The sequence below is a fragment of the Colletes gigas genome, unplaced genomic scaffold, assembly GCF_013123115.1.
Source record: "Colletes gigas isolate AHSC1104 unplaced genomic scaffold, ASM1312311v1 Colletes_gigas_Sc00009, whole genome shotgun sequence".
In the NCBI taxonomy this organism is placed as follows: domain Eukaryota; kingdom Metazoa; phylum Arthropoda; class Insecta; order Hymenoptera; family Colletidae; genus Colletes; species Colletes gigas.
In genome coordinates this window covers 7,580,342-7,603,585 of record NW_025106638.1, presented here as the reverse complement: position 1 = coordinate 7,603,585, position 23,244 = coordinate 7,580,342, and the positions used below count along the sequence as shown (strand labels likewise).

Genomic DNA, 23,244 nt, shown 5'->3' with positions numbered 1-23,244 from the left:
AAAATATTGTTAATAGAATGTCACAGGCGTTAGGAATCTCTTCTCCTAACATAGTTTCAGGTTATAAACGAATGGCACTCAGGTTATTTACTTGAAAATATTTCACTATATTTTGTAATTAAAAAGTCAATCAACATTTCTCATTCATAACCATGTTCTTAACTTTCCTCTTCAAGTAATTCTTGTGTCTCGTTCTGCTATGCATTGGCAACCCTGTATCCACTATAACATTAACATAACAATTATGCGTTTTATTTATATTTTGCCGTCAACTTTTCAACTAATTTAACATATGCTTCTTTTGCATCGTTTTGCGACATGTCCTCCTTCGACTTCCACGCGTCCCATTTCGCTTTTGCCTTCAATTCCAACATACCGGGTCTAGCTGTAATTTTTTAAAATAATGTTTAATCTTTTTCACAAGCATAAGTGCGTATTTGCTTATTATATTCGAAACTAATATTTTAATATAGTCGATAGTTTTAAATATAAAGCATCTACGAGCATACGTCCAGAGAAAAATTATTTTTTATTCATGGTCCGAAATTTTGATTTCAAGTTTGACCATTCAATCCGTAAACATCCTGTACAATATGTTAATTGTAATAAATATTAAATATTTAAATGTAATCACCGATTGATTTATATTTTTATAAATACATCGGGACAACTGACAAGCGAAAGTATACATATGTATAACGAATTGTAAACGAATGGTTTAAGAAAAAAAACTTTAGTATCATTTCTATAAATAGAATAGTGGCTAAAGTTAGTCTTGAAAATATATTTCTTTTCAAACACAGGACGAAATGGGTAACTTACACGTATTGACGTTGCCCTCGGTCGCTTGTTTATACAATCCGTAAAGTTCTAAAAATTCTTGGTCTGTGGGACGTTTAGTGAGAAGTTTCACACCGTCCACTGCTGTCTGGAATTTCTGCAAAACGGTAACAGTCGTAATGTTATAAAGCTATATTGTTTATATATCTACAGATAAGTATTATTTTATTACAGTTCAGACTTTATTCATAATTTTGTATGCACGCTCGCAATTAACATTTTGACCTTTCAGTCAGAATGACTATGCAAAACGTGTAAATCTCCATTCGTATGATATATGTACATATATTGTTATTACAATCGAATACAATCAGTAAGTCGTTTTCTGTAGAAATTCGTTCTTATTTTTTTGCTGATCGATGTTCACGACGGTAATCGATAACATGGTGTTTAAAGATTACCGTTCAGATTACAGTCTTATCAGCGGTTGTATTCCCGAACGTTACAAATACTGTATGCATTTATGCTGTATACACCTTTATTCAAATAACAATTAAATAAATTCTGTTATAATTTTATTTATATAATAACGAAGAAACACGAAAAATATTAGTACAATAAATATAAACGTATTCGAATTCTAAAAATTACAAATACTCTGATGGTATTAACCGACTGTTTATAAAATGGGAAACTTTTATAAATAATTGAGATTGTACAATTTATTGAGTATAATTCGGTATTTTGTTTAAATATAATCGAACTTGTTTGTGTTACCATGCTATAATCAATTATATTTGTTCGAACTTGAGTAAATAATATAGACCGATTTCATCATGAATGATCGTCGTTTTTATACTTTTTGTACGATAGCGTGATTGATTAAAAACATACGATTCACGAAAAACAAACGAATAACGTCAATTTACCTCATTGACAGACATCTTTCACAGCAGTTGTTTTGCAGCGTTCGCTTAATCACTACTGACCAACGGAGCTTACTATGCATCGACTAAATAGCCGTCTCCGGAAGAAGTTCTTCCATCTCCATCCCCACTCCTTCGCAAACGTTCAGTATACACTGCGTGTACAAAAAACAAAGTATCTTACTTATCAATTTTTTAATGTTTAACGTTCAACTCTCCGATAGAACGGTCTGTAGCATACTTCAGAAATGTTTACGAAGCTACCAATGCGAAGGTGATCCCGTTATTGTATAAGACCTAGCAGAGGGGAGCGCATGACTCATACACGGATTTTAATGTGTTTTCATAGACAGATAAAAATCAAGGTATAATTTTTATTCAGCCGTTTATTAAGATATTTAATGGTTTATGAAACATTAAACGATGATCATAATTAATTCACTCGTTCGTTAAATATTTATGATATCACGATTTTTTCAAGTAGGACAACGGCCTGCGGTTATGGTTGAAGTCCCCACCCGTGCCCCCCCTCTCCCTTCACCCCTCTCCGACGCGCCAGATTCCTGCTATTTACATTTTGGTTGAATTTTTATGGAAAATAATATTACACAATCGATATCTTGGTATTTGAACTACTCTTGTTTCACGGAGGAAATTACTTAAATTAATGAAACTTCATACAGTGTATCGCGAAATCGAACACCAGTGTAGTTTTGTTAATTACGCACTGTAACTTAATGAAACATACAACGAACGGAAGAATGTTTCATGCTATGTTATTAAGGATTAATATTTTTTTTGTATAATCAACGTCCATATGCTGCCATTCTCCTATAAAGTGATCGGTTAAGACAACCTGTATGTAAATTAATGAATTTGTAGCAAACAAGATATATAATATATTTTTATAACGAATTAAATTTAATCAGTTTTTAGACATTTCTAAGTTATGAATAATATATGTTTTGCTGTAATTAACGCTTGCACTTGTTACCTAACAGCTTTATATAATGTCAGAAAAGATTTTCTACTTGTAAAATAAATAGAACTGAAAAACCTAATGACGGTCATTGCAGGCTGTATACACAGAGTGGAACATTTAGAACAGGCTGCTTGAATAACTCGTTTACTATAAAAGATAGAAAAGAATATTTGAGGTAAAGGTTGTTTGATTTCACAAGGATATAGTGTAATAACTAAATTTATACTAATCAAGATGCCATTTTGCCTTTTTGCTATAAATTAATAGAACAGTCAAACCATTTTTTTATACCTACATTCAGCCATACGTAGCATACGTAATTTTCATTATTTTAAGTTTTCTTTTGCAAAAAATATCCAAAAGAGGCTTAAAATTTACCTTCTAGAATGGACTGAATGTGCAATGCATCGGTCTACTTTTGAAAAAGATCTTCGTCGAAGATACGAATTCTGTTGGTCCGGCTCAGCTGCTAGAGACCAGAACGATGGATGCTTCGGAGAGAGAATGGGGCCAACGTGCCACATCATCGCAAGACTCACCTGCGTAGGAATGTAGGAATTCTCGAGCAGGGACGATCGGTTCAACCGTAAGCGACTCGAGCTCCATCTTGGTGGAGCGGTAAAACGAATGTTTTGAACGTTTGAAAGTTCGAAGTCTTCTACCGGTTCTCATCAGTTCGAGTTGGAACAGTGACGTCTATCTAATGAAATGGTGCGCTCGTATAACAATATTACATAAACGAGTTTATAATCTGTTAACATGTACTTTCTTTAATTGTATGTTTTATTCACATCCTAATATCTTCGTTATTTTTAGAAGAATTAGGAGACGAACAAAAACATAAATGATCGAAACGTTTAACAAGCGTACTAAACCATACCAAACGTTTAATAAACATACTTGTAATAGATTATCCTGTATATTACGTATTACAATTTATACTAATATCTATATTTAATTTAGAAAAGAATGTAAACTGTTTATCCATCCATATCCCTTTTCTATTTTTCCTTAATCTCTCTGAACCTGCACTAATGGGGACAGGAAAGTTTCACGATTCTTGCGCTTAATTTTCGACCAAGCGGACCTGTCCTCGACCACCTGACGAACTCCGGCTTCGCGCAACACGGGAATCCCAGATTCTCAGGGCCGTCTTCGAGAATGCGTCTGAAAATACCGTCCGCTTACTCTGAATTTCGTGAATGGTTTTATATCTTTAATAGCAGACGTCGCTTTAACCAAGACTAGAAAGAAAAACAGAAAAAGAAACGTTGCAAAACTAAAACATGGTACGTGCGACTATGCGTGACACGAGCAATATATCGTTCTGGGAAAAGTATGAGAAAGGCAGGGAGAAATCAACAGAAGAATGCGGAATTACTTCAAACGATTCAGAACTCGTAGACGCATCAAGAACGACCAATCTAACGAACCGTTCTGTATTACGTATAAGGATTACATAGCATATATCCGTATCTCTTTCACTCTTAAACGGTTATGCACCATCTCCACTAGACGACTGACATCAATCAATTTCATATTTAGAGAGGTTATAGGTTCTGCCGCGCTCGAATCGGGTAAACGTAACTTTGTGTATAATCGAAATACAGACATAACATAACTATCGATTGAAATTGTAATCTCGTCTATTATTAATAGGTAATTTATGATCGTACAACGAAAGTAAAACGAACGAAAATTCTCTCCATGTCGGTCGAACGCGCGAATGTGTGAAAGTTGAAAACTGAAGGGTGAACGATGGCGGGGAGTACGTCAGTGGTCGGACGAGCAGCGACGAAAATTGACGAAGACGACCGAATGCTGTACGCGGGACCCGTGGCCACCGGAGGCAGAGCAAATCGCTTTAAAAATTCAACGAGTACGCTTGATTTGTCATTCGATCGTCTCGATCGGATTCGACGCGAGGACAGTGCGTGTTTTACAGCACGTCGATCGTCACGCGGTCGCGATTCTCGATCAACGGAGTGTATAGTCGAGGCACGTGCGGACAGGTCTCGTAAACGCAACAAATATTTAATCGTGGACATCCTGATCGTGTCAAAGTTTGGTTTGTCAAGTGTTGTGCAAGTTTTATAAACATTGAATAAGTAAACAAAAAGTCAGGGTTTTTTCTTATTTACATTTCAATGTCCAATGATGAATGCCAAACAAATGTTTTTTTGGCTGTTAGCACAAGCTATACATAACATGCGTTTATTTTGAAACACTTTCAACGGTTCGATTGGGGAGAAAAAGAATTTGTTATTTACATAGAAAGTTAATACAAACAATTGAGTAGAATTTGCAGGAATTATTATCGTGTCCTCCCACTTAAGGATTTGTACAATTTCGTGGTCTTTTTCTACGAAAGTAAGATTAACTTTGTCAAGTATTTATAACCTACTTTTTATCACTTTTTATCTTAAAACATTCGAAATCCCCGGTAGCTGTCAAAAGGTTTGCACTTCTGAACTCACAAGACCCACAAGCTGCATCATCAGCTAACCTAGCAAGATGTTGAATGATTCATAGGCTGAGTTATCAGCCACGAATGTGTTAACCTAATTTATGTTCAACCACATTGTTTACAATTCGTCAAATACTATACTGTGAATTGTTCAAAGTGCTACGCAACCTCTTTGTACGTATATTGAACCTTCAAGAATACGTCAGATTGCGTACATTGGATGTTTCAAAATAAAGAATGAAGTTAACCTTCTCGTGTCACGAAAATAATCGAAAGTTTGTCGGACACGGAACGGATCGACCGTGAACAATGTCAACGCGATAATGAAAATATTTTCGCCGTTTCAGCTGCGTTTACCGTTCATTTCATAAACCACGGAATTTCGTACAACGTGACGTGACTGCGTAACTATTCGCAACGGATTATACGAGACAGCTTTCCGCGAACGGGTTGCCTGTCACGATGAGCGAACGGTCCATGACAATAGCTAACTGCACTTATCGAACACGATTCCCGCGGTATTCAAGATCGAGTATTATGTTTCGTCATAATTCAACCAAGGCACCGTAGCGCGGCAATCGTCGATATTTTTCACAACATAGAGAACATCGCGGCGATTGTGACATTTTGCTGATTGGGGAGAAAGAACTCCCGCCAAATATGCACAATTAATCGAAAATCCGAGTCATCGACGAAACGTCTAACAACGGAGGCTCGATCGTAGAGTTGATCAAAATTTGACTAGATTAGTAGGTAACCAATAAAATTACTGTGACGTCTATTCTATTTAACGGTTCAATTCTTATTTGCCGTAAAGTATTCGAAGTTTGTATAATGTCTGGCAGGCCGATATTTTCAGAAGAACGAGAATGTCGTAATCCAAACATCGCAGCGATTGTGACATTTTGCTGACTATCAAAATCGATTGGAAAACTGAACAGAGTTTTATTCGAATAATAGATAACCAACAAAATTACCACCAAACTGACACCTAATTGTGATTGCATAGTCTTATCTCTGTCGTTACTGTCGTTACCAGTCAGGTCCAAAATTGGCTAATTTCTACCACTGTTTTCACCATTATACGGCTGTCTAACACAGCTGTTAGCATGATCGAAACGTGTGGTAGCGTGTGACTAAACTTCACGCGTATGTGTATATTAACCATCCGATAACGGGGCCCGTTTCTGCCGTTATCGCTAATTCAGCGAAACCAGAGTCCTTACACGTACGTGTATCGAATATTTCTTATGCCAAATAGAACGGGACAGGAAGAGGCGATTCGATCCACGATGCAACAATTTTTCGTGCGGTCGTCGATACACCGACACTACACAGTGAAATATAATACTTAACGCACACGGGTTGCATGTCAGCGATACTCGCAATGATCCGAACAAAATTCCACTGGACTGTCGAATAGTTGATCGCCGATTCTTCGAGTGGAAAATATTAGCAAGAAGAAAACAAAAGAATGAGTATCTCGCCGGTTCCCAATAGAAGTTTCCTCCATGGAGATCGTAAGCCGTTCCCGACTTCTGAGAAAATCGTCTACGCGACCCTCGATAGTTTGGCTCTGAAGAGAGCCAGGTTACCTCTGCAGTTGCTGCCCGACGATGGAAATAAATTGGTCGCCGAGGAAACGGCCAAATCGAAGAAGAAAAAAAACACTGTCGCCGAAACAACTCCGAGGAAATTCAGCTCGAAGGTTTGCGTTCTTTCAATTACTGGAATATTAATCCTTATAAGATCGGTGTCGAAAACTGATTAATTAAATTATTAACTGATTAACCCCACCGTTACTAATAAAATAATATACAGGGAGTTTGGCCACCCTTGGAAAAAATTTTAATGAGAGATTCTAGAGGCCAAAATAAGAATTAAATTAAAAATTTTCAAATCATCCTGAAAATTTATTTTTGGTTGCGGGACCCAATTACAATAATTTTTAGCGAATAGACCTATCCCCGAAATCCTACCCACTTTCTAAAAAAAAATTCAGTACGGGTGAAACTTTAAATGTTAATAACTTTTTACCGAAGTCTCCATCAACAAATTAGTATTCTTGATTTTCGTCTTATTTTGGCCTCTAGAATTTTCCATTAAAATTTTTCCCAGGGGTGGCTGAACACCCTGTATATTTATAAGTTTTCTCGTGATTTTCAACGCCATTTTCGTTCTTCCAGGCTGATTACTCGAGATACTCGCATTTGGCAAACTTTTAATTCGCATTGCTTTTGCTGCCTCGAATTACGGAACATTTTGCGTATGAATTGAGATCTCGGGTATGCGAGCACACGAGCAAAACGATGCTAATGATTGAAGGCGCGGCTTATTAGTTTACAATGGTCGCTGGCCACCATTCGATACGAATCGAAGGGGACGGTATCTTCGACAGTGTCGCGACAGAGTACATAAATACATATCTGGTACAGATGTTTCGCACATTCTGACCCAGTGGTCCCCGAGGCAATTTCGCGGGCGTCGTGGCGCTGTCGAAAACCTTTTTAAACATTTTTTTAATTCTTATAGAAACGTTATTGGATATACAAGTACTGACCAAAAGTTTGGTATCCCTACTAGTGGCGGATAAAGAAAAAGAAAAGTAAAAGTCTTTACCACTAAGATGATACGGAGTGAAATTTCCATTCATCAATTTTTTTTTTAACTTTTTCACTTGAAATAAAGTCATAGCCCGTCCCAGTTATTAGATACGTCTCGTAGACGAGTAGATTATTAATCATCTTCAATGAATCATCGATTTCACTTACTGCAACGGTCCATCCGTTTCCGTGACTCAATATAATCGACTGATGACAAGATGTAATATTTAAGCATATTACCAGGATCTTTATTTCTCGAACATTGCAAATACAGGACGCGTTAAAATTGGTGGTCCAAACTTTAAACGTGTGCAGCAAACGTTCCAGTAATTAAAGAAACGCTGCTAAATTTATTTAGACACTTACGTGTAAAAATTAACAATGATCAAAGTGTCTTTCCCCTCATTGATGATTCGCGCACACCTAAGAATTTATAGAGAGCTTATAAAAATAAACAAGAAAGTGGTAGCAAACTTTGATCCAGAATGCAACAGTTTCCAAGTTGCAAGGCTAGTATTGTAAGGCAGTTACCTTTTTAGCAAGTGTTCTCTTTAGTAACGATTGCTATGTCGGTTTCTCTCGTCGAGAAGTACGGGAAAAACCTAGAATTCTTAAACGTATGCGAACCTCGACGAAGAATCGCGACGAGGCGTGCATCGGAACTGGGCGGAAGACAATTCGAACACCTGTTCCAATGGAATAACATTTTTCCTCACATCTCAAATATTGTTGATTCCCAGATCTATGTTGCTTATTTCGATGGGTACTGAGTGTATCCAAAATTTTGATCATCGATTTTAACTAATCTTGTATCAGAATGTCTTTCATTTGAGTATTAATATTTGCAAAATGGTATTTTAAAGTGAATAAGTCGTAAGTCAAATATTGGGATAATGATATTCGAGTACTAAACGTGGTATTGTTGTCAAAATAGCCCAGCCCCTGGTCCTGGCTGGATCCTCAACAAAATTTACAATCTAAATTTTTCGAAATTTTGTAAACCCCGGTATCCCGATTAACTCTCTCTTTATTCTCTCGTCGCGGCACCGTTCGCAGAAATTTCTCGATCTCTCGCTATACGTGATTCGCGTTCAAATGCTCCCGAAGGTCGTCGCGGTATTCCCTTCCACGCGAATAGAATGCAGTCTACGAGTGGCGGGACTGCGTTTGAAACAGTTACGTTTTCTATCGCATTCCGCGAAACGATTTTCTACAAAACCGTTAAGAATGCCGTCTGCGTCAAGGAGCAAGTGTATTCGTGCAAATCGAACGCAGAGATGCTGCTATCGATCAATAATTGGTACATCGATAGCTATCAAAAACAGAAAATTTAAGTATCAGGAAATACTTCGATGCTTCGTTCCAGGTTATATAGAGCGTGTTCGGTCACCCCTGGGAAAAATTTTAATGGGAGATTCTAGAGGCCAAAATAAGACGAAAATCAAGAATACTAATTTGTTGATTGAGGCTTCGTTAAAAAGTTATTAACGTTTAGAGTCCCGCCTGTAGAACGGCCATCTGCGAATTTTTTTCTCGAAACGGCGTAAGATTTCGGGGGTATGTGTATTCGCCAAAAAATGATTGTTATTGACCCCCGCAACTAAAAATAATTTTTCCAGAACGATTTGAAATTTTTGAATTTAATTGTTAATAACGTTTGAACGAAGCTTCCATCAACAAATTGGTATTTTTGATTTTCGTCTTATTTTGGCTTCTAGAATATCCCATTAAAATTTTTTCCAGGGGTGGCCAAACATCCTGTATACATATAGTGCTTTTAATTATAAATTAAGTTCTGACCCAATCCATTAAATAAGGTTGAATGTTTCGTTTAATCACGTATCGTTTTGAATTGAATAATTTTATTTTTTTAAATTAATTATAAATATATATTTAAATTAATTTTTGTGTACGAAATTATTCGTTTAGGTCGACGAGACTACCAATCCATCGAGTCAACAAACAACGACGCCCAGCCGGAAGGAAAGTGAGTTAACGACTGCTGGAGAGGTATCGGTTTCCGTTGCTGAGCAGAAGGTTCGAAGAAAAATTGCTTCCTCTCTGCGCGTCGATACAGATAACAGCATTGATAATGCCTCGATAATGATTGTGAAAGATGATCCGACAGACCAGAACTCGATTAACTCCGGCAACGAGAACGTACCGTCCTTCGAAGACTCCGGGCGCGAAAATAAAATTTGTCGCGTCGATCTAGCCGAGACGATATCCTCGTCGGACGATTACGAGAAAATAGAGCTGACGCCACAAATATTCGACAACGTTCAAGAGGAGACGATCAAAGAGAGGATCGATCGCGATGAATATTATTCGGAGAGCTTGTTTTTGAAATCCAAGTCCGCCATCGATCTGACGAGGAACAGTTTGTCGGACATAGGGCTGCACACCGTGGAAGAATTTCCCGAGAGAGATTCGTTGGAAGGGTCGCCCGTTAGCAACGATGACGTCGCTCTGAGCAAAAAGAAGAAACACTTTGCCAAAAACGTGCTGTACTTCGTGCCCGATTATCTCGTGAAAGGAACGAAGGGAACGAAGAAGAAGAAGAAGAGCAATCTGAGCGCGTCGTTGACTTCGTTGAAGTCGAGATCGGTAGACACGAAAAGCGAAATAAACTTCGGATCCAGGTACAAACCGATGAACCTTTCCAAGAAGGACTTGAAGTGTTTGAACATCTCCACCCCGACGAACTTCGTTCACGTGGCGTCCGCCACGAATCCGAGTCTGGTGTTGAACGAAAACACGGTCGGATTCGGTTTGGAGCAAGTTGTGATCAGGCACGAGGAAAAGTGTGCCACGCTGCCTCTTCTCGTCGGGAGGAACGAGGATCCGACGACCGAAAGTTTGATCGAGCAACGATCGATCGTAGCCGAGAAAATGCCCTTTCACGACGCATCGAATCACGGTAAATCGATTATTCTTGGCTCGAAACGGGTTTTCATATTGTCGGTACATTTAGAGTCGAACGAGTTCAGCTTTAGAGAGATCAAACGACAGTCGATGCTTCGCGTCGAATATTATTCAGATATTTAGAGAATGTGCAATTTGTAATCACATTGGAGCGTTTGAAAATAGTAAACATGGCTTGTGCCAACAGATAACGGAAGCATCGCTTATCTGTACTTGTCTCGTATCATACTAATTGTGAGTAGGACTTGTTTGTTATCTGTTCGGTCATCTCCGGTGGCTCGCGCATCAAAACAAGGAAATCGTCAAGGAAGTGGTTAACCTTTAATTATTCCATATAAAAAGTAGATTAGATATCACGTAGAACATATTTTCCATATATTCTGGGTATGAAGCAACGTTGGAGAGAGTGCAGTTAAAATTCCTTAGATTTGCATTATGCAAAAGAGATAATAGAATAGATGAACGAGTCATAGGAACACGACTGTAGTTTGGTGGATGTAAATAATGATGAGTAATTACGTAAACAATAGATGGGTCGTTTGCCTAACTTCGTTTGGTAATTTGAGCAATTTTCTTGATTGTAGTTTCTGATAATAGTCGAGATAACGAAAGCAGGAGATGCTTCTTCGCATTCTTCTTTGTTCATCTAATACGTAAAGAGTACAACATTTCACAAACTTAATTCCTAAACAGTAAACCAAAAATGACAAAAATATCTCCTGTTTGTAATGAGATAAAAACATAATTTGTTATTGCTATTACTCTACAACATTCACTACGCTTAACGTGACACTAGCTGATCAGAAAGTAGTTGACTTAACTTTTCTTCTCGAGGATCATTAATGAACAGATGTTCACTCTTATTAAGCCTCGTTAACTTTCACCTATCACCGTGACAATTAAGAGAAATCCGATTCTTCGCTGTCTCAAAGGTAAAAACGGATCTCATGATCCAATTATTACCCGCGTATAACACTGGTACATTTCTTTTCTTTTGCGCGATTAAATTCAATTAGGTTGGATATGATTCTCTAACGAAATGGAGTTTTCTTATTGTGTTCTACGCATAAAATGAAAAATATGGAATTTGGTATGTTCAATCGATCGTATTTCAAAATATTGTGTACACGCAACCCTGAAAAGTAGTACTGGAATTGAGTTGTTTGAATACATTACAATTTTATAAAAGTATTATATAAAAATTATAAAAGTAACACACGACGTATTTTCACGGCTCGTCGTTAGTGAATGTTGTTTATTATAGCAATACGTGTGTATGTGTTGGAGTATTATAAAGTGAAAGGGTGGACAGGGGAAGAGCTCGTTAACTCGCCTTCCCCTCTCCACGCATTCTTGATATTAAAATGTTTGAGTCCTCAAATATCAAGTCTTGAATATTGGTTTTCGTATATTTGAATATTTGAGTATTATTAATGAAATATTTGTGTACCGTATATCATAAACACGTAAATTCCAGGTAAAGGAAGCACGGGGCTCGACAATGCGAACCTGAGACGCGAATTCCTGCGCGAGCTGCGAGCGCGATCGGCAAAAGTATTGGAGCTGAGCCAGCAGGTGAAAACGAGCGAAAATCAAGCTGACGCGAGCCAGGGGAAAATATTCGAGTTGTCGCCGCGTGCCAACCCGAGTTTTCTTTGGAGCAGCCAGACGAAAAGCCTTTTACAGAATACGCGACTCGAGGATCAGTCATCCTTAGCTGGCGATAGTGTCGAGGTCATCGACGAACAAGAATATGATGACGTTGGACCGCTGAAGTTTTCTAATCAGGTGACGCACACATCATCCGTCTAAAACAATCATGAACAGATTTTTTCTAGTGCACAGCAGAAACTAAGGTTGATACTGTACAAACAAATTAGTACAGACATTTGAATAAGCCGACCAATTATCCTGTAACGTGATATGCACGTGTGCCAGCGGTCTTTAATTCCTATTGGGTTTGTTTATACTATACAGACATAAAATGCAGAATCGTCGCTGTCACGCACATCTGACGTTTACCTTTCATAAAGATCAGCGAGTCGCATGCACGATAGCAAACGTTCTACCTTTACTTACTTGTTAGTCCCAGAATTATGACTCAGTCATTATAACCATCCTGTACAAGGTGGTTAAAATAAAATATTACAACATAATTTCTCCAAAGCAACCGCAATTATCAACAAACGATCCAATTCTTTTCTATCTTCGCATATACATGTAGCCTGACCCAGTTACGATCTCTTATTCCATCTTTGGTGACGAATCATTTTACTGTTGCACAGATTCCAAGTCAGGAGGATTTCTACGACGACGTGGGTTCGCCAATGGCGCGCGTCGACGAGGATTGCATCGACGAGTCGACGTCCAAAAGTTCTGACTGTATCTACGACGACATCATGGCTCTCGGCGACGCGTCAGATGGTCCAGTTAGTCATCTTCAGCAGCACGAGAGCTCGATGTTCGCGGATAACGTGTCCAGGTCGAACACCACTAGGAAGGGTAACGGTGAGATTCGTGGTGACGAATCGAGCCAAATGGACGGCCATTATCTATTCGTTACCAACGAATATTCCAGCGTGGACGAGGACACGGATGAAATGCAGGATGACGAACAGGGTGTATACGATGACGTCGGTTTGCCGAGCATGGAAAAAGTCAACAGCCTCTACGCAGGCTCCACGACTGGTTCCATCGTCGGCAAGGAATCCGAGTGGGAGGATGTAGAGGATTCAACGATCGGTCGTTCTTGTCTCGCGAGGAGGAACAATCCATCGTAAGTCCAACGAAGAATTAGATCTAGACGATTCGTTATTTGGCGAGAATAATATATCGTCAAAGATCAGTCTCCTTTTTTCAATGAATCAATTGAATATTAGAAGGGAACGAGAAAAAGAGCAAATAGACGTTAGTGCCTTGCTTCAAATTAATTTTGTTAGAAGAAAAGACAACCAACAATCTTTTTCTGTTCCTTTTTCAGTAGAAAAAGTACGGAGATGCAAGCTATTTCTAGTAAGAAAAAGGCTGGTCAGAGATGGTCACGAAAAGTGAGACGACAGCGTTCCATGGCATCCAGGAAAAGTTGGAAATCGTTGACCAAACCGATCCGAGATTCCGCATACTGTGGTGAGTTATTAGCGAGTCATTCTTAAAATTTACACCTGGTTTGGTTATTTATGGTTTATTATCAGACGTTAAATTACCAAAACTTTAATATTCCAATTTCTGGTGGTGGAATTTTCCGAAACCTCGAAATCTTCAATTTCAATATTTTTTTAACACCCCCTTCGAGCTCCTCTATATACATCACTGACTCGAATCGAGATTACGTATGCAGCGTAAGACTATGAAGAAGTTGTTGCAACCGTTGCGTGACCCGTCACCGTCCGACACGATAATTTGCGACCATAGTTTCCGCATTAACGGGAAGACGATTGTAGTTGTTACATACCGTTATAATACTACAGTATTAGCTTACGCATCGATCGCAATAGATCGAGAATTATCAGATATTATTTCCGTCTTTGCAGAAACCTTTTATCGCGCTTCTGCAACCGATTTAGAGACAAAACAATGGCAGAAAATGGTAAATTTTGTAACGTAAATAAATCTTTATTCAAATAACGAATAACAAATTGAATTTTATTCGTCTACAACTCAGCTCCGAGCCTCGAAAAGCCTTGGTCCATATTCCCATAGCAGTTCTACGTTTCTAACGAGTTTCAAAATTAACCGTTTTCTACCATTGTCCTTTACGCAGCATCAACGCGCGATTATACACGCATTGACGAACGTTTCCGCGCAGTTAGCCCGTTCCCTTTTTGCTATGGGAAAATTAATGAATAAAAGTGCCGCGTCCAACGATTGCGCGTTTTCTCATCGCACAAAAACAATTCATTTTGTCGCGGCACACAGAAATACCACTTTCTTTCGCAAGGCGAGTGTCCGCGAACAACAGCACAACGGCGACACCTGTATCGTAAAAGTGTACGTCTTCCAAGCATTCGACGACGAAGCTCATAATACGAAGGACACGTGAAGGGAAATTCCAACGAGTGTCGTGTACCTTTAAGAATTCGCGTATAATTCGTACAGGGCAAAATGTATCTGAAAAAGTCAAGCGTAGGCACTACTGATATAAAGCGGGTTTCCATTCGGATCCATGCAAACTATTTCTTTCGTAGTCGTCCAGATAATTGCTGTAATAATTGTTTCGATTCTTGATAGTTGTTTGAAATTTATGTCCAGATAAGAATTTTGCCCATCTTTGCCCGTAAACAGGTCGCGTAACAACGAAAGTCCCGAAACTCTCACTTTAACGCGTGCACTAGTTTCCGTCGGGTCATCGACTATTGTGAAACCAAAAACGTTTGAAAATATTTCGTCATTCTGTGCTCGATGCCGTGCATAAATATTGAAGAAATGCCGCTTTCTTCCAAGAAATGTAGGTGTAGCGATCGATTGGACGCGGCGGTTTGTACCTTTGAGCGAAACGAGTGTCAAGGACGCGTGAGATCGCGACACAACAAAGCGCCTACTCTCCATCGGTTCCGACTTCCGTTGCATTCGTACGTGAGCAGACTGCGCGAAACACGCTCTTTAATATCGACACGCATGCGCAGTTCGAGCCATTAGCCGGCTAAACAGAAGCGGACGTTAGAGGACGAAACGGTCTCGACGGCCTGTCGATGAACCCGCGATTTCGCTGGAAAAGAAACATACTTTGTTCTTCTCGAGATCATCGTCGTGGAACAGCTCGCGCAATGCATTGTACCGTGCTATCGTTGAAGTGATCGCATAGTCGCGTAGCCCGAGTAAAAGTTAGCCACTCGTCGCGCGTGTTTCACGACGAACAAGACGCGCATTGTGCATGTACATATGTACGAGTACACTCGTACATGAAAGTATTTGAACGCTTGCATTTATAACATTCAACTAATGAAATATGTATGTCAGACTGAAACATTTCATATAGTATGACGCATATAACAAGGGTTGGGTCCTGAGACTACATAAATGGAATTAGAAAATAATGAAACAATATATGTATAGGCCTACGTCTGTTTTTATCCAATTACGCACCACGTAATGCAACACTTAAAACCATTTAATTCTTCCTAATGAAATTTTTTTGCCTTGATTTAACGCAATGGCTGGACCGTTGTGTGAGACACCCTGTATATACATACAGTGCTCAAGTGAGAGTGATGAACGATTTTCCGTGCGAGCTACTGAGTACGTAGAACATTATTTCGTAAACTGTCTTCCGTGTGACGTGAACAAGTATTCCGTAAAAATTAATAATTGAAGAGATACACTGAAACAAATTTTGCACGATTCTGGTTATTAACACATATTCTGGCATAGGCTATTAATCGGATAACAGACTGCTTTGCATAGACTCCATAAATTGCAATGGATTGCATGTATTTCTGGCGCACACGATTATGGAGTTTTCCATATTAACGTATGCCGTAAACAGAGCTGGTTTTAGAAGTGTGCAACCCGTGCAATTCGCACAGGGCGCCAAAAAATACCGGCATGTTTTCTTATTATGAAGTTTAGAACATGTTCAATTGCCGTTTGTTTTTAGGAATACAAACATTCTTAATAATTTCTACTTCCATAAGAAACGTGTTTTTAATAATTTCGGACTCGTGTGCCACTTGCGAACTAAGGAGCTCGCGATCAGATATTTGTGCCGGCGAAGTGTTCGGATATTCGACAAAGAATTTCTAGCCCGGTGTGTTTTGCAAGAGCACGGACGAAGGACAGTCGGTCAAGATTTCTGGACGATTGCCGAATAAGTCGGTATTGGGAGTAGGCGATCATTCGACATGCGTGAAAATACATACTTATCGACGAGTTCAGGCTGGAAACCGGACCCGAACAGATTGCCGCGAGGTGAAAGCGCGTATTGCGCTGCCTCAGTGTCAGTCACGGCCGAGCCGTTGGTCGCGTCGTACGAGTACACGGGTTACGAGGATCAAGAAGGAAAACGAGAAGAGTTTCTCGCCGTCTCTTGCACGCCGAATCTTTCCTGTTTTTCTGTCGCCAACCGTTTTCTCCCCTCCGCTCTACACATTTGACATTCATCGAACGGTATTTAAGCACGAGAGTCGCTCGTCGCGAGTCGAAATGTCGTGGAAATGAGACAGACCTTGAAAACTTTCCGACGACCGAATACACAAGGTAAGTTACACGGTTCATTCTTTACGATGGTACGCTGCACGCGCCCGACTCCAGCGCGAGGTTAGAAACGAGCAGAACAATGCGAAATTTCGAGTACAACGAACCTTGCGGCGAAACACTAAATTGTTATGAATTAAATCAGCGATCGCGGACGCTCGGACGCTCTTTGTGATGTGTCACTTTGCGAGGCACAGCACGATTGCATGGATATGTGACAAACAAACGAACATGGAAACCGGTTCCAATGTATATGTATACACTCGAAATCGTTTCGGCACAGAGAAAAGTAATCGACGTGATTCCACGAGCGAAACGATTTCGCTTTCTTCGTTCGCTCGATGCGCCATAGCTGGTGCCACCCGCCTCTTTCTCTTCTCCCCCCTCCCCGCTACCAATTCTCTGGATAGCCTTCGTATCTTCGGCTAATGTCGAGCAACGTATCCATGACAAGGACGGGGAAAATAATTATTTAAATGTAAATTTCGGGCAACGGATAAAACGCAAACAAATAAAGTTTTCTCTATTCTTTACCTCGACCACTTTTATAAGTACTAGCGCATATATTAAATATTTAAAATGTATTTCAATTATAAAATCGTTCGAATCTGCCCATCCCTGATCCACACAGGCGCGTGCAGTAAACACCCACACGCTAATAAATCGTGAAAGAATAACATTATAACGCTTTGACCGTGAACAATGATTTCAAGTGGCTGTGAGCCTTGGTAGCGGATCGGTATTGCTCGTTGGTTGTACCAGGAGACTAGAAGAATGGACCGGACAAGAATGCAACGTACAGCCCGTGCAGGAAAACTCCCAGAGAACGCAGGGTCTCGTTCAGATGAGGGTCATCAACCTAAACGAGGATGTGGACACACAGGAGACGTCATGCTATATTTACGAAGGTCCTTTGCAAGATCACAGGAAATTTTACTAATTAAAACACATACACTGTCTAAAATGTAAAACTTCGATTTTTTAATAAGTGCTCCAATAAAGACGAATATTCGCTTAACCATTATACAGTTATCTGCACAATCTACCCAGTATTACGTTTATGAGAAATGTTGCATGAAACCATGGAAATTTCGTTGGCTCATTCGTTCACGGTTTTACAGACAACGTATCCGATGACACCACCTACGAGAGTCTGTGCTCCTTCCAATCGGATGAATTCAGCTCGGGCTTGGAGTCGGATTCGGAGACGGAGACGATCGACGCGGAGGATCGAAGAACCACGTGCGTCGTGGCCAAGGTTCCTAACGAAACTCCCAACGCTTGCTTGGAGGCGCCCACGAAACCAAACCCTCCGCCACCCCGCGAAGCTAGTCTGACCCAAACGTTGGGTAGGAGGATGAAGATGCTACGAAGGACGTGGAGCATCACGAAAGGAAGTCTCAGTCGTATGCGTAGAAGGACGTCGGTCGACGACGATCACTCCTGCGAGGAGATCAAAGAGACCTGCAACGATCATCCAACCATCGATGCTGGTAGATACTTTGGATTTGCTAGACATTTCAAGAAGAGCGTTTCTGGCTTCTCGACGTTCTATTTGAACGGTTACACCGCGAATGGCAGCAACGATTCGACGAGGAGCAGCGACGATCAGTCGAACAAGGAGTCGACTTACAGCAACAGCAACAGAAAAGTGGGTGAGTCTCGCGAACACCAGGCAACAACGGACAGTTTCGTTCTAATTCCGAATGCTTTTTATAAATCGTGTGACTGTAGATCACTACAGCGTACTCGCCGATCAGGAACCTCTCTACCAGTTCTACGCGGCGGCCGCTGCCAGAGTGGCATTCGACTCCAACTCGGACGGTTACGAAGAGGTAACGTAGATCCTTGGGAACAATTTTATTCATTGTTAAATTATCTCTGAACGAAGATAATCGTCGATCACAGGTCGAGGACACGATCCCGTCGCAGGCCACGACGGATTTGGCTAGGCCAGGGCACAGAACATTGTGGTGTCAGACGCCTCAGGTCATCGGTAGCGGTCTTCTGCGTATGTAAACATAATTGTAGAAAATTGTATTACGTGGTCATTGAAAATTTAAGTCGGATCTCGTTTTCGCTTCGCTAGAGCGCTTAAGCCCCGAAGAGAGGAAAATTCAGGAAGCGAAGTTCGAAATTTTGACCTCGGAAGCTTCGTACTTGAATTCTCTGCGCGTTCTGGAGAACGAGTTCCTCGGCGAGTTCTCGATGAACGAAACGTTGACCTCTGTCGAGAGAGAGAAGCTATTCGGCGGCATACCGGCCGTACTCCAAGCGTCGGAACAATTTTTGACCGAATTGGAGACTTTGTGGAGGCAGGATCCAATGCTGCACAGACTGGCCGACGTGTTACTCAACTACGCTGACAGATTCTTGGATATTTATGTGTCGTATTGCACGAACCAAGTCAGTATAGACATGACTCTCAAAGATTTGAGGTAGGTAGGTCAATCCTCGAAACTAGACGTATCAAACTCTTTTAAAAATTAACAATTTGAGTTTTACTATCTCATCGAGACCTGCGGACGCACGATTAGTTTACCACGGTCAGAAATATTTTTAAGGCTAATTCTCCTTGTTATGTTGAATGTGAATACCATTTTAATTAACTTTTGGCATTCATAAAACGATTCACCGCCCCAGCCATAACGGATAAATCAGACAATAATTTTTTTTCCATAGTCGATTAAGTCACGCTGAATTCATTCCAGAACACGGAAGGGCGTGAAATTCTTAGAAACGGTTGCACAAATAGAAGCGCGTCCGATTTGCCAAAACTTGTCTTTGCATTCTTTTTTAATGTTACCGTTACAGCGAATAACGAGGTAAGATTGATTTTAAGTTTCACGAGGCGGAACGATTATAAGTTGTAAGAATATTTTTGTTTCAGGCTCCCTTTACTGGCCGACGCGGTTGTCTCTAGATTGCCTATCGAACACGCAGACAGGCGACATTGGGAGACGGTGCTGTCGAGTTTAAGTTACGTCGTTGCGGAATGCAACGAGGGTGCCCGTGCTGCGGCAACGGAAGCGGAGATGGAATGTTTAACCAGGTAACGGTAAAGACTTGTCTTGAGAAATTTTTCATGCAAAATGTGGACATGCACGTTCCAAAGGACGAATTCTTGAATGTTAGGAAACTGGAATACTCCGTGAAAATTACACCGATCACATTAAAGGATAAACATTTGGTGAAAAGCGGTCCTGTTGTACAGTTACTGACGAAAGCCGACTCAGAATATAAGCTGACGTTCGGGAAAAAATTCAACAAAACGCCGCTGTATCTTCTACTACTGACGGATTACCTTCTAGTCGCAAAATATAAGCCTAAGTATGAACATATGCGACGCGGCGCCATTTTTTCTCTCTGCAGTACTTACCAGTTTCGAGTAATACCATTTTGGAAAGCATACATTTCTTTCGTTTTGTATTCTAGTACTCACAACGAAACGTATACCGTAATAGATACTTGTAAGAGGAGTTTGATCACTTTGGAATCAGTCCCCGAAGACTCGCCGTTCGCCGGGCGTAATGCAATGCTATTGACTCTGTTGGAAAATTATTCCGGTCGCCAGGTTGAATATATATTAACTTGCGAAAGCAATACAGAAAGGCAGAGGTGGTTAGAAGCTGTTTCACCCTCGAATCAAGGTTTAGTGGGCGAGACTCTTTACGAAGTGTGGGATTGTCCTCAAGTAGTAGCACTGTACAGTTATTCTTCGAACCAACCAGACGAATTATCTTTGCATCCAGGTGAACGTCAATATAATCGAAAATGTTCCAAATCAACGACTACTCTAGCTAATCGCGAAAGTATTTTTTTTTTTTTGTTAGGGGATGTCATAAACGTGTTACAAAAAATGTCGGACGGTTGGTTCCACGGTAAAAAATTATTGGACGGCGATCAAGGCTGGTTTCCTGGAAATTACACGAAGGAGGTCGCTTCGGAGCACGTTCGCGCAAGAAATCTTAAACAAAGGCATCGTCTCCTCGCGTTAAGCAGTAGCGGTTTACATCGAAAGGCAAAACAACAAGCTGCCGGTTATTGAAGGATTAAATTATGAATTACCAATTAAAATAATACAACTTTGAATAAAATTTTCAGTGATACTCTACATTTTTCTAGTTACTTTCATTCTTAATTACAGCCTTTTATAATACCGCATCCTGTCGCTGCTCGTGATTAGATAAGGATACAAACGTCCGTAACAAAAGTATGTCATTATTTATTATTCTGGTATGAGTACAATATAAACTTCTCTAATCAATCTATCGATCCATAAATATAATTCGTATGTTTGTATTAAAATGCTGATGATTGATAAAATAAGTGATAATAAATGTTCCACAGTTTTAAACGATAAGCGGAATGTTTTATGTGTGCAAGTATGAAAATCAGTACAGTCTTATGCTGATGCAATTACAGCTTCTCGTAAAAAGGGAGTATTATGCTGTTATCAAGAATACAATGAACTTTAATCTAAATATATAATGTTCTGGAAGTAAAAAGTACTACGTTATCAAATTGGAAGTCCAGCAACTTTGACATTACTTTATCACAATAAACGTAGCAAATTTCTTTACCGAATCTCATCTTTAACACAGCAATTGATTACGACTATTTCATATGCCCATTTTTGAATATTTAGATGGTTTTACCTCAAAAAGTTTTCTTACAAAATATACTTGTATAGTCGTTGTTATCATTATGACGATTATTTGCATGACAGACCATGATTGGACATAAAAATTGTTATCCATTAACAAATTTAAATCTCGTGCTTCCCTACTCCTACTCAAATGCTGACTCTGAAGTATTTCGTTTATGTTTCTTTCCACGTGCGTTATTGCAGTCTAGAATGAAAGTAAACAATATACAATATTTGTTTATAAATTGAAAATACACAAGATACACACCGTAAAGTTTTCAACAGAAAGATTCAATTCCTCTAGCTCCTTGGAGTGTTTGGCCCATTCGTCGTATCTGTAAAATAAATTTGCAAAATAAAATCACACGAATTAAAAGAGTATATTGCCAGTTTAAGCATATTACCTGATCACAGTGATATATAAATTAACTAATTTTGAAGAAAATCCAGAGAACTGATTACTTATACATATACTATAGTAACCAGCATTCTTTGCAGTGTCTTGGTAGTCTGAATTAGCAAGCCACTGGTATGGATGAACTATTACTCCTTCTGGATTTCTCACTGCAAATCCAGCTTTACCATCTCCACCACGTATCACCTAAATTTGTAAATGTTCTTTGATCAATTTTTTTTGTTTCCATAAGAAGAGGATTGTAATTATAATATATAAAACATATAAAACCATATGGTGAAAAACTCGTGTTAAATGTCGAAAATATATTTATACTATCAAAGGAAATGCTTGCAAACAATCACAAACCGGTTGCAAATTTTTAATTTGAATGAATAAATAAGGGACTGATATTTTCGAGATAGTAATTGCCGTAAAAATAGCCATTTACCTGGAAATTTACGTAGAAAGTAGCGCCAGCATTAACATATTGAAAGTAACAATCTTCTTTTCTGGCGTCGATGTGGACTTTGTAATCCATAGCCACCGCCGGTAAGGTTTCATACCAGGGATGAGGCATGTCGGTCTTCGCGAAGCTAAAAAGCACCCCGAAAACTAGAATTCGTAAAAAATTAGACATTATGTACGTTTAAACAGATCATTACAATGATCCACCTATCCGACAATCACTTTCACACGACTGACGGATAAGTGTGTTTCGATGTACTCCTTCTCCGCTACCATGATCTTCAGTGTTTCTCAACTGTGTTCAACCGATCTTGAACTGTGAATTATTATCAAATTTTTATAGAGAATTATCAATCTTCGATAATATTAGATATATTTATTACATTGATATAGAGCCTACGTTCCGATATTATCGTTGTATTTATTTGTAACAAGGCAAAATTCTAATTTATTCGAATAAAAAATTGACTTTTCGATCAATTATATTTCCTGGTAGCTTAAGATCTTAAGTGTCTTTTTATATTCGAAAATTGAAAAATTCTTACAATCTTTTGAAGAAAACGCTGTTCAAAGTTTTCAAAACTTTCTCGATTTGACGTTGACAAAATCTAGACAAGTAATTAAACGATTAACGTAAACAAATTGAATGGTTTCGAAAGGAGCATAAGATAGTATAAACAGTTCTTTCGTAGGGGAACGTGTAAAAAGCATTTAGACGTCAACTTTGTTTTTTTAAATGGAAATATATATTTTTGAATACATTAATCAATCCAAGTGGTTGTTCTTTACAAAAAAATATTTACTTTCATTAAATTATATGTATATTTCAGATCGTAACTTATTATTAATTTACAAAGTTTTA

At 39.3% G+C, this 23,244-nt stretch overlaps 3 protein-coding genes across 4 annotated transcripts; 1 reads left to right on the top strand and 2 right to left on the bottom strand.

The window, feature by feature from the left end:
• Nucleotides 1-86: 86 nt before the first annotated feature.
• On the bottom strand, nucleotides 87-3,184 carry LOC122397569 (putative acyl-CoA-binding protein). Its single transcript, XM_043396819.1, has 4 exons — nucleotides 3,067-3,184; nucleotides 1,710-1,861; nucleotides 823-937; nucleotides 87-385 (listed from the first exon to the last, which is right to left on the bottom strand). The coding sequence occupies exons 2-4, from the start codon at nucleotides 1,722-1,724 to the stop codon at nucleotides 252-254; spliced, it is 264 nt and encodes an 87-aa protein (XP_043252754.1). The 5' UTR covers nucleotides 1,725-1,861; nucleotides 3,067-3,184; the 3' UTR covers nucleotides 87-251.
• Nucleotides 3,185-5,975: 2,791 nt separating this feature from the next.
• On the top strand, nucleotides 5,976-20,936 carry LOC122397264. Its single transcript, XM_043396328.1, has 14 exons — nucleotides 5,976-6,863; nucleotides 9,688-10,678; nucleotides 12,161-12,471; nucleotides 12,969-13,459; nucleotides 13,667-13,809; nucleotides 17,994-18,527; nucleotides 18,607-18,707; nucleotides 18,781-18,883; nucleotides 18,962-19,310; nucleotides 19,584-19,697; nucleotides 19,763-19,924; nucleotides 20,008-20,202; nucleotides 20,308-20,624; nucleotides 20,706-20,936. The coding sequence occupies exons 1-14, from the start codon at nucleotides 6,630-6,632 to the stop codon at nucleotides 20,918-20,920; spliced, it is 4,260 nt and encodes a 1,419-aa protein (XP_043252263.1). The 5' UTR covers nucleotides 5,976-6,629; the 3' UTR covers nucleotides 20,921-20,936.
• Nucleotides 20,937-21,110: 174 nt separating this feature from the next.
• LOC122397263 (transmembrane emp24 domain-containing protein 5-like) lies at nucleotides 21,111-22,660 on the bottom strand. 2 transcript variants are annotated; one of them, XM_043396326.1, is made up of 5 exons: nucleotides 22,366-22,660; nucleotides 21,925-22,121; nucleotides 21,789-21,855; nucleotides 21,456-21,725; nucleotides 21,111-21,367 (listed from the first exon to the last, which is right to left on the bottom strand). In XM_043396326.1, the coding sequence occupies exons 1-4, from the start codon at nucleotides 22,552-22,554 to the stop codon at nucleotides 21,495-21,497; spliced, it is 684 nt and encodes a 227-aa protein (XP_043252261.1). In that variant the 5' UTR covers nucleotides 22,555-22,660; the 3' UTR covers nucleotides 21,111-21,367; nucleotides 21,456-21,494. The 2 variants fall into 2 exon arrangements, with proteins under 2 accessions (XP_043252261.1, XP_043252260.1); XM_043396325.1 differs by having other exon boundaries at nucleotides 21,111-21,725.
• Nucleotides 22,661-23,244: the final 584 nt, after the last annotated feature.

Excerpts from the sequence above, each read along its gene's own strand:
- LOC122397569 (XM_043396819.1), bottom strand. Across the intron at positions 386-822 it reads CGAGGGCAACGTCAATACGT|CTAGACCCGGTATGTTGGAA; the intron begins GTAAGTTACCCA and ends AAAAAATTACAG.
- LOC122397264 (XM_043396328.1), top strand. The coding sequence starts at position 6,630 with ATGAGTATCTCGCCGGTTCCCAATAGAAGTTTCCTCCATGGAGATCGT. Across the intron at positions 13,810-17,993 it reads CCGAGATTCCGCATACTGTG|ACAACGTATCCGATGACACC; the intron begins GTGAGTTATTAG and ends ACGGTTTTACAG. Across the intron at positions 19,925-20,007 it reads GAGATGGAATGTTTAACCAG|GAAACTGGAATACTCCGTGA; the intron begins GTAACGGTAAAG and ends CTTGAATGTTAG.
- LOC122397263 (XM_043396325.1), bottom strand. The coding sequence starts at position 22,554 with ATGTCTAATTTTTTACGAATTCTAGTTTTCGGGGTGCTTTTTAGCTTC. Across the intron at positions 22,122-22,365 it reads CTTTCTACGTAAATTTCCAG|GTGATACGTGGTGGAGATGG; the intron begins GTAAATGGCTAT and ends TTACAAATTTAG. Across the intron at positions 21,726-21,788 it reads TTTCTGTTGAAAACTTTACG|ACTGCAATAACGCACGTGGA; the intron begins GTGTGTATCTTG and ends CTTTCATTCTAG.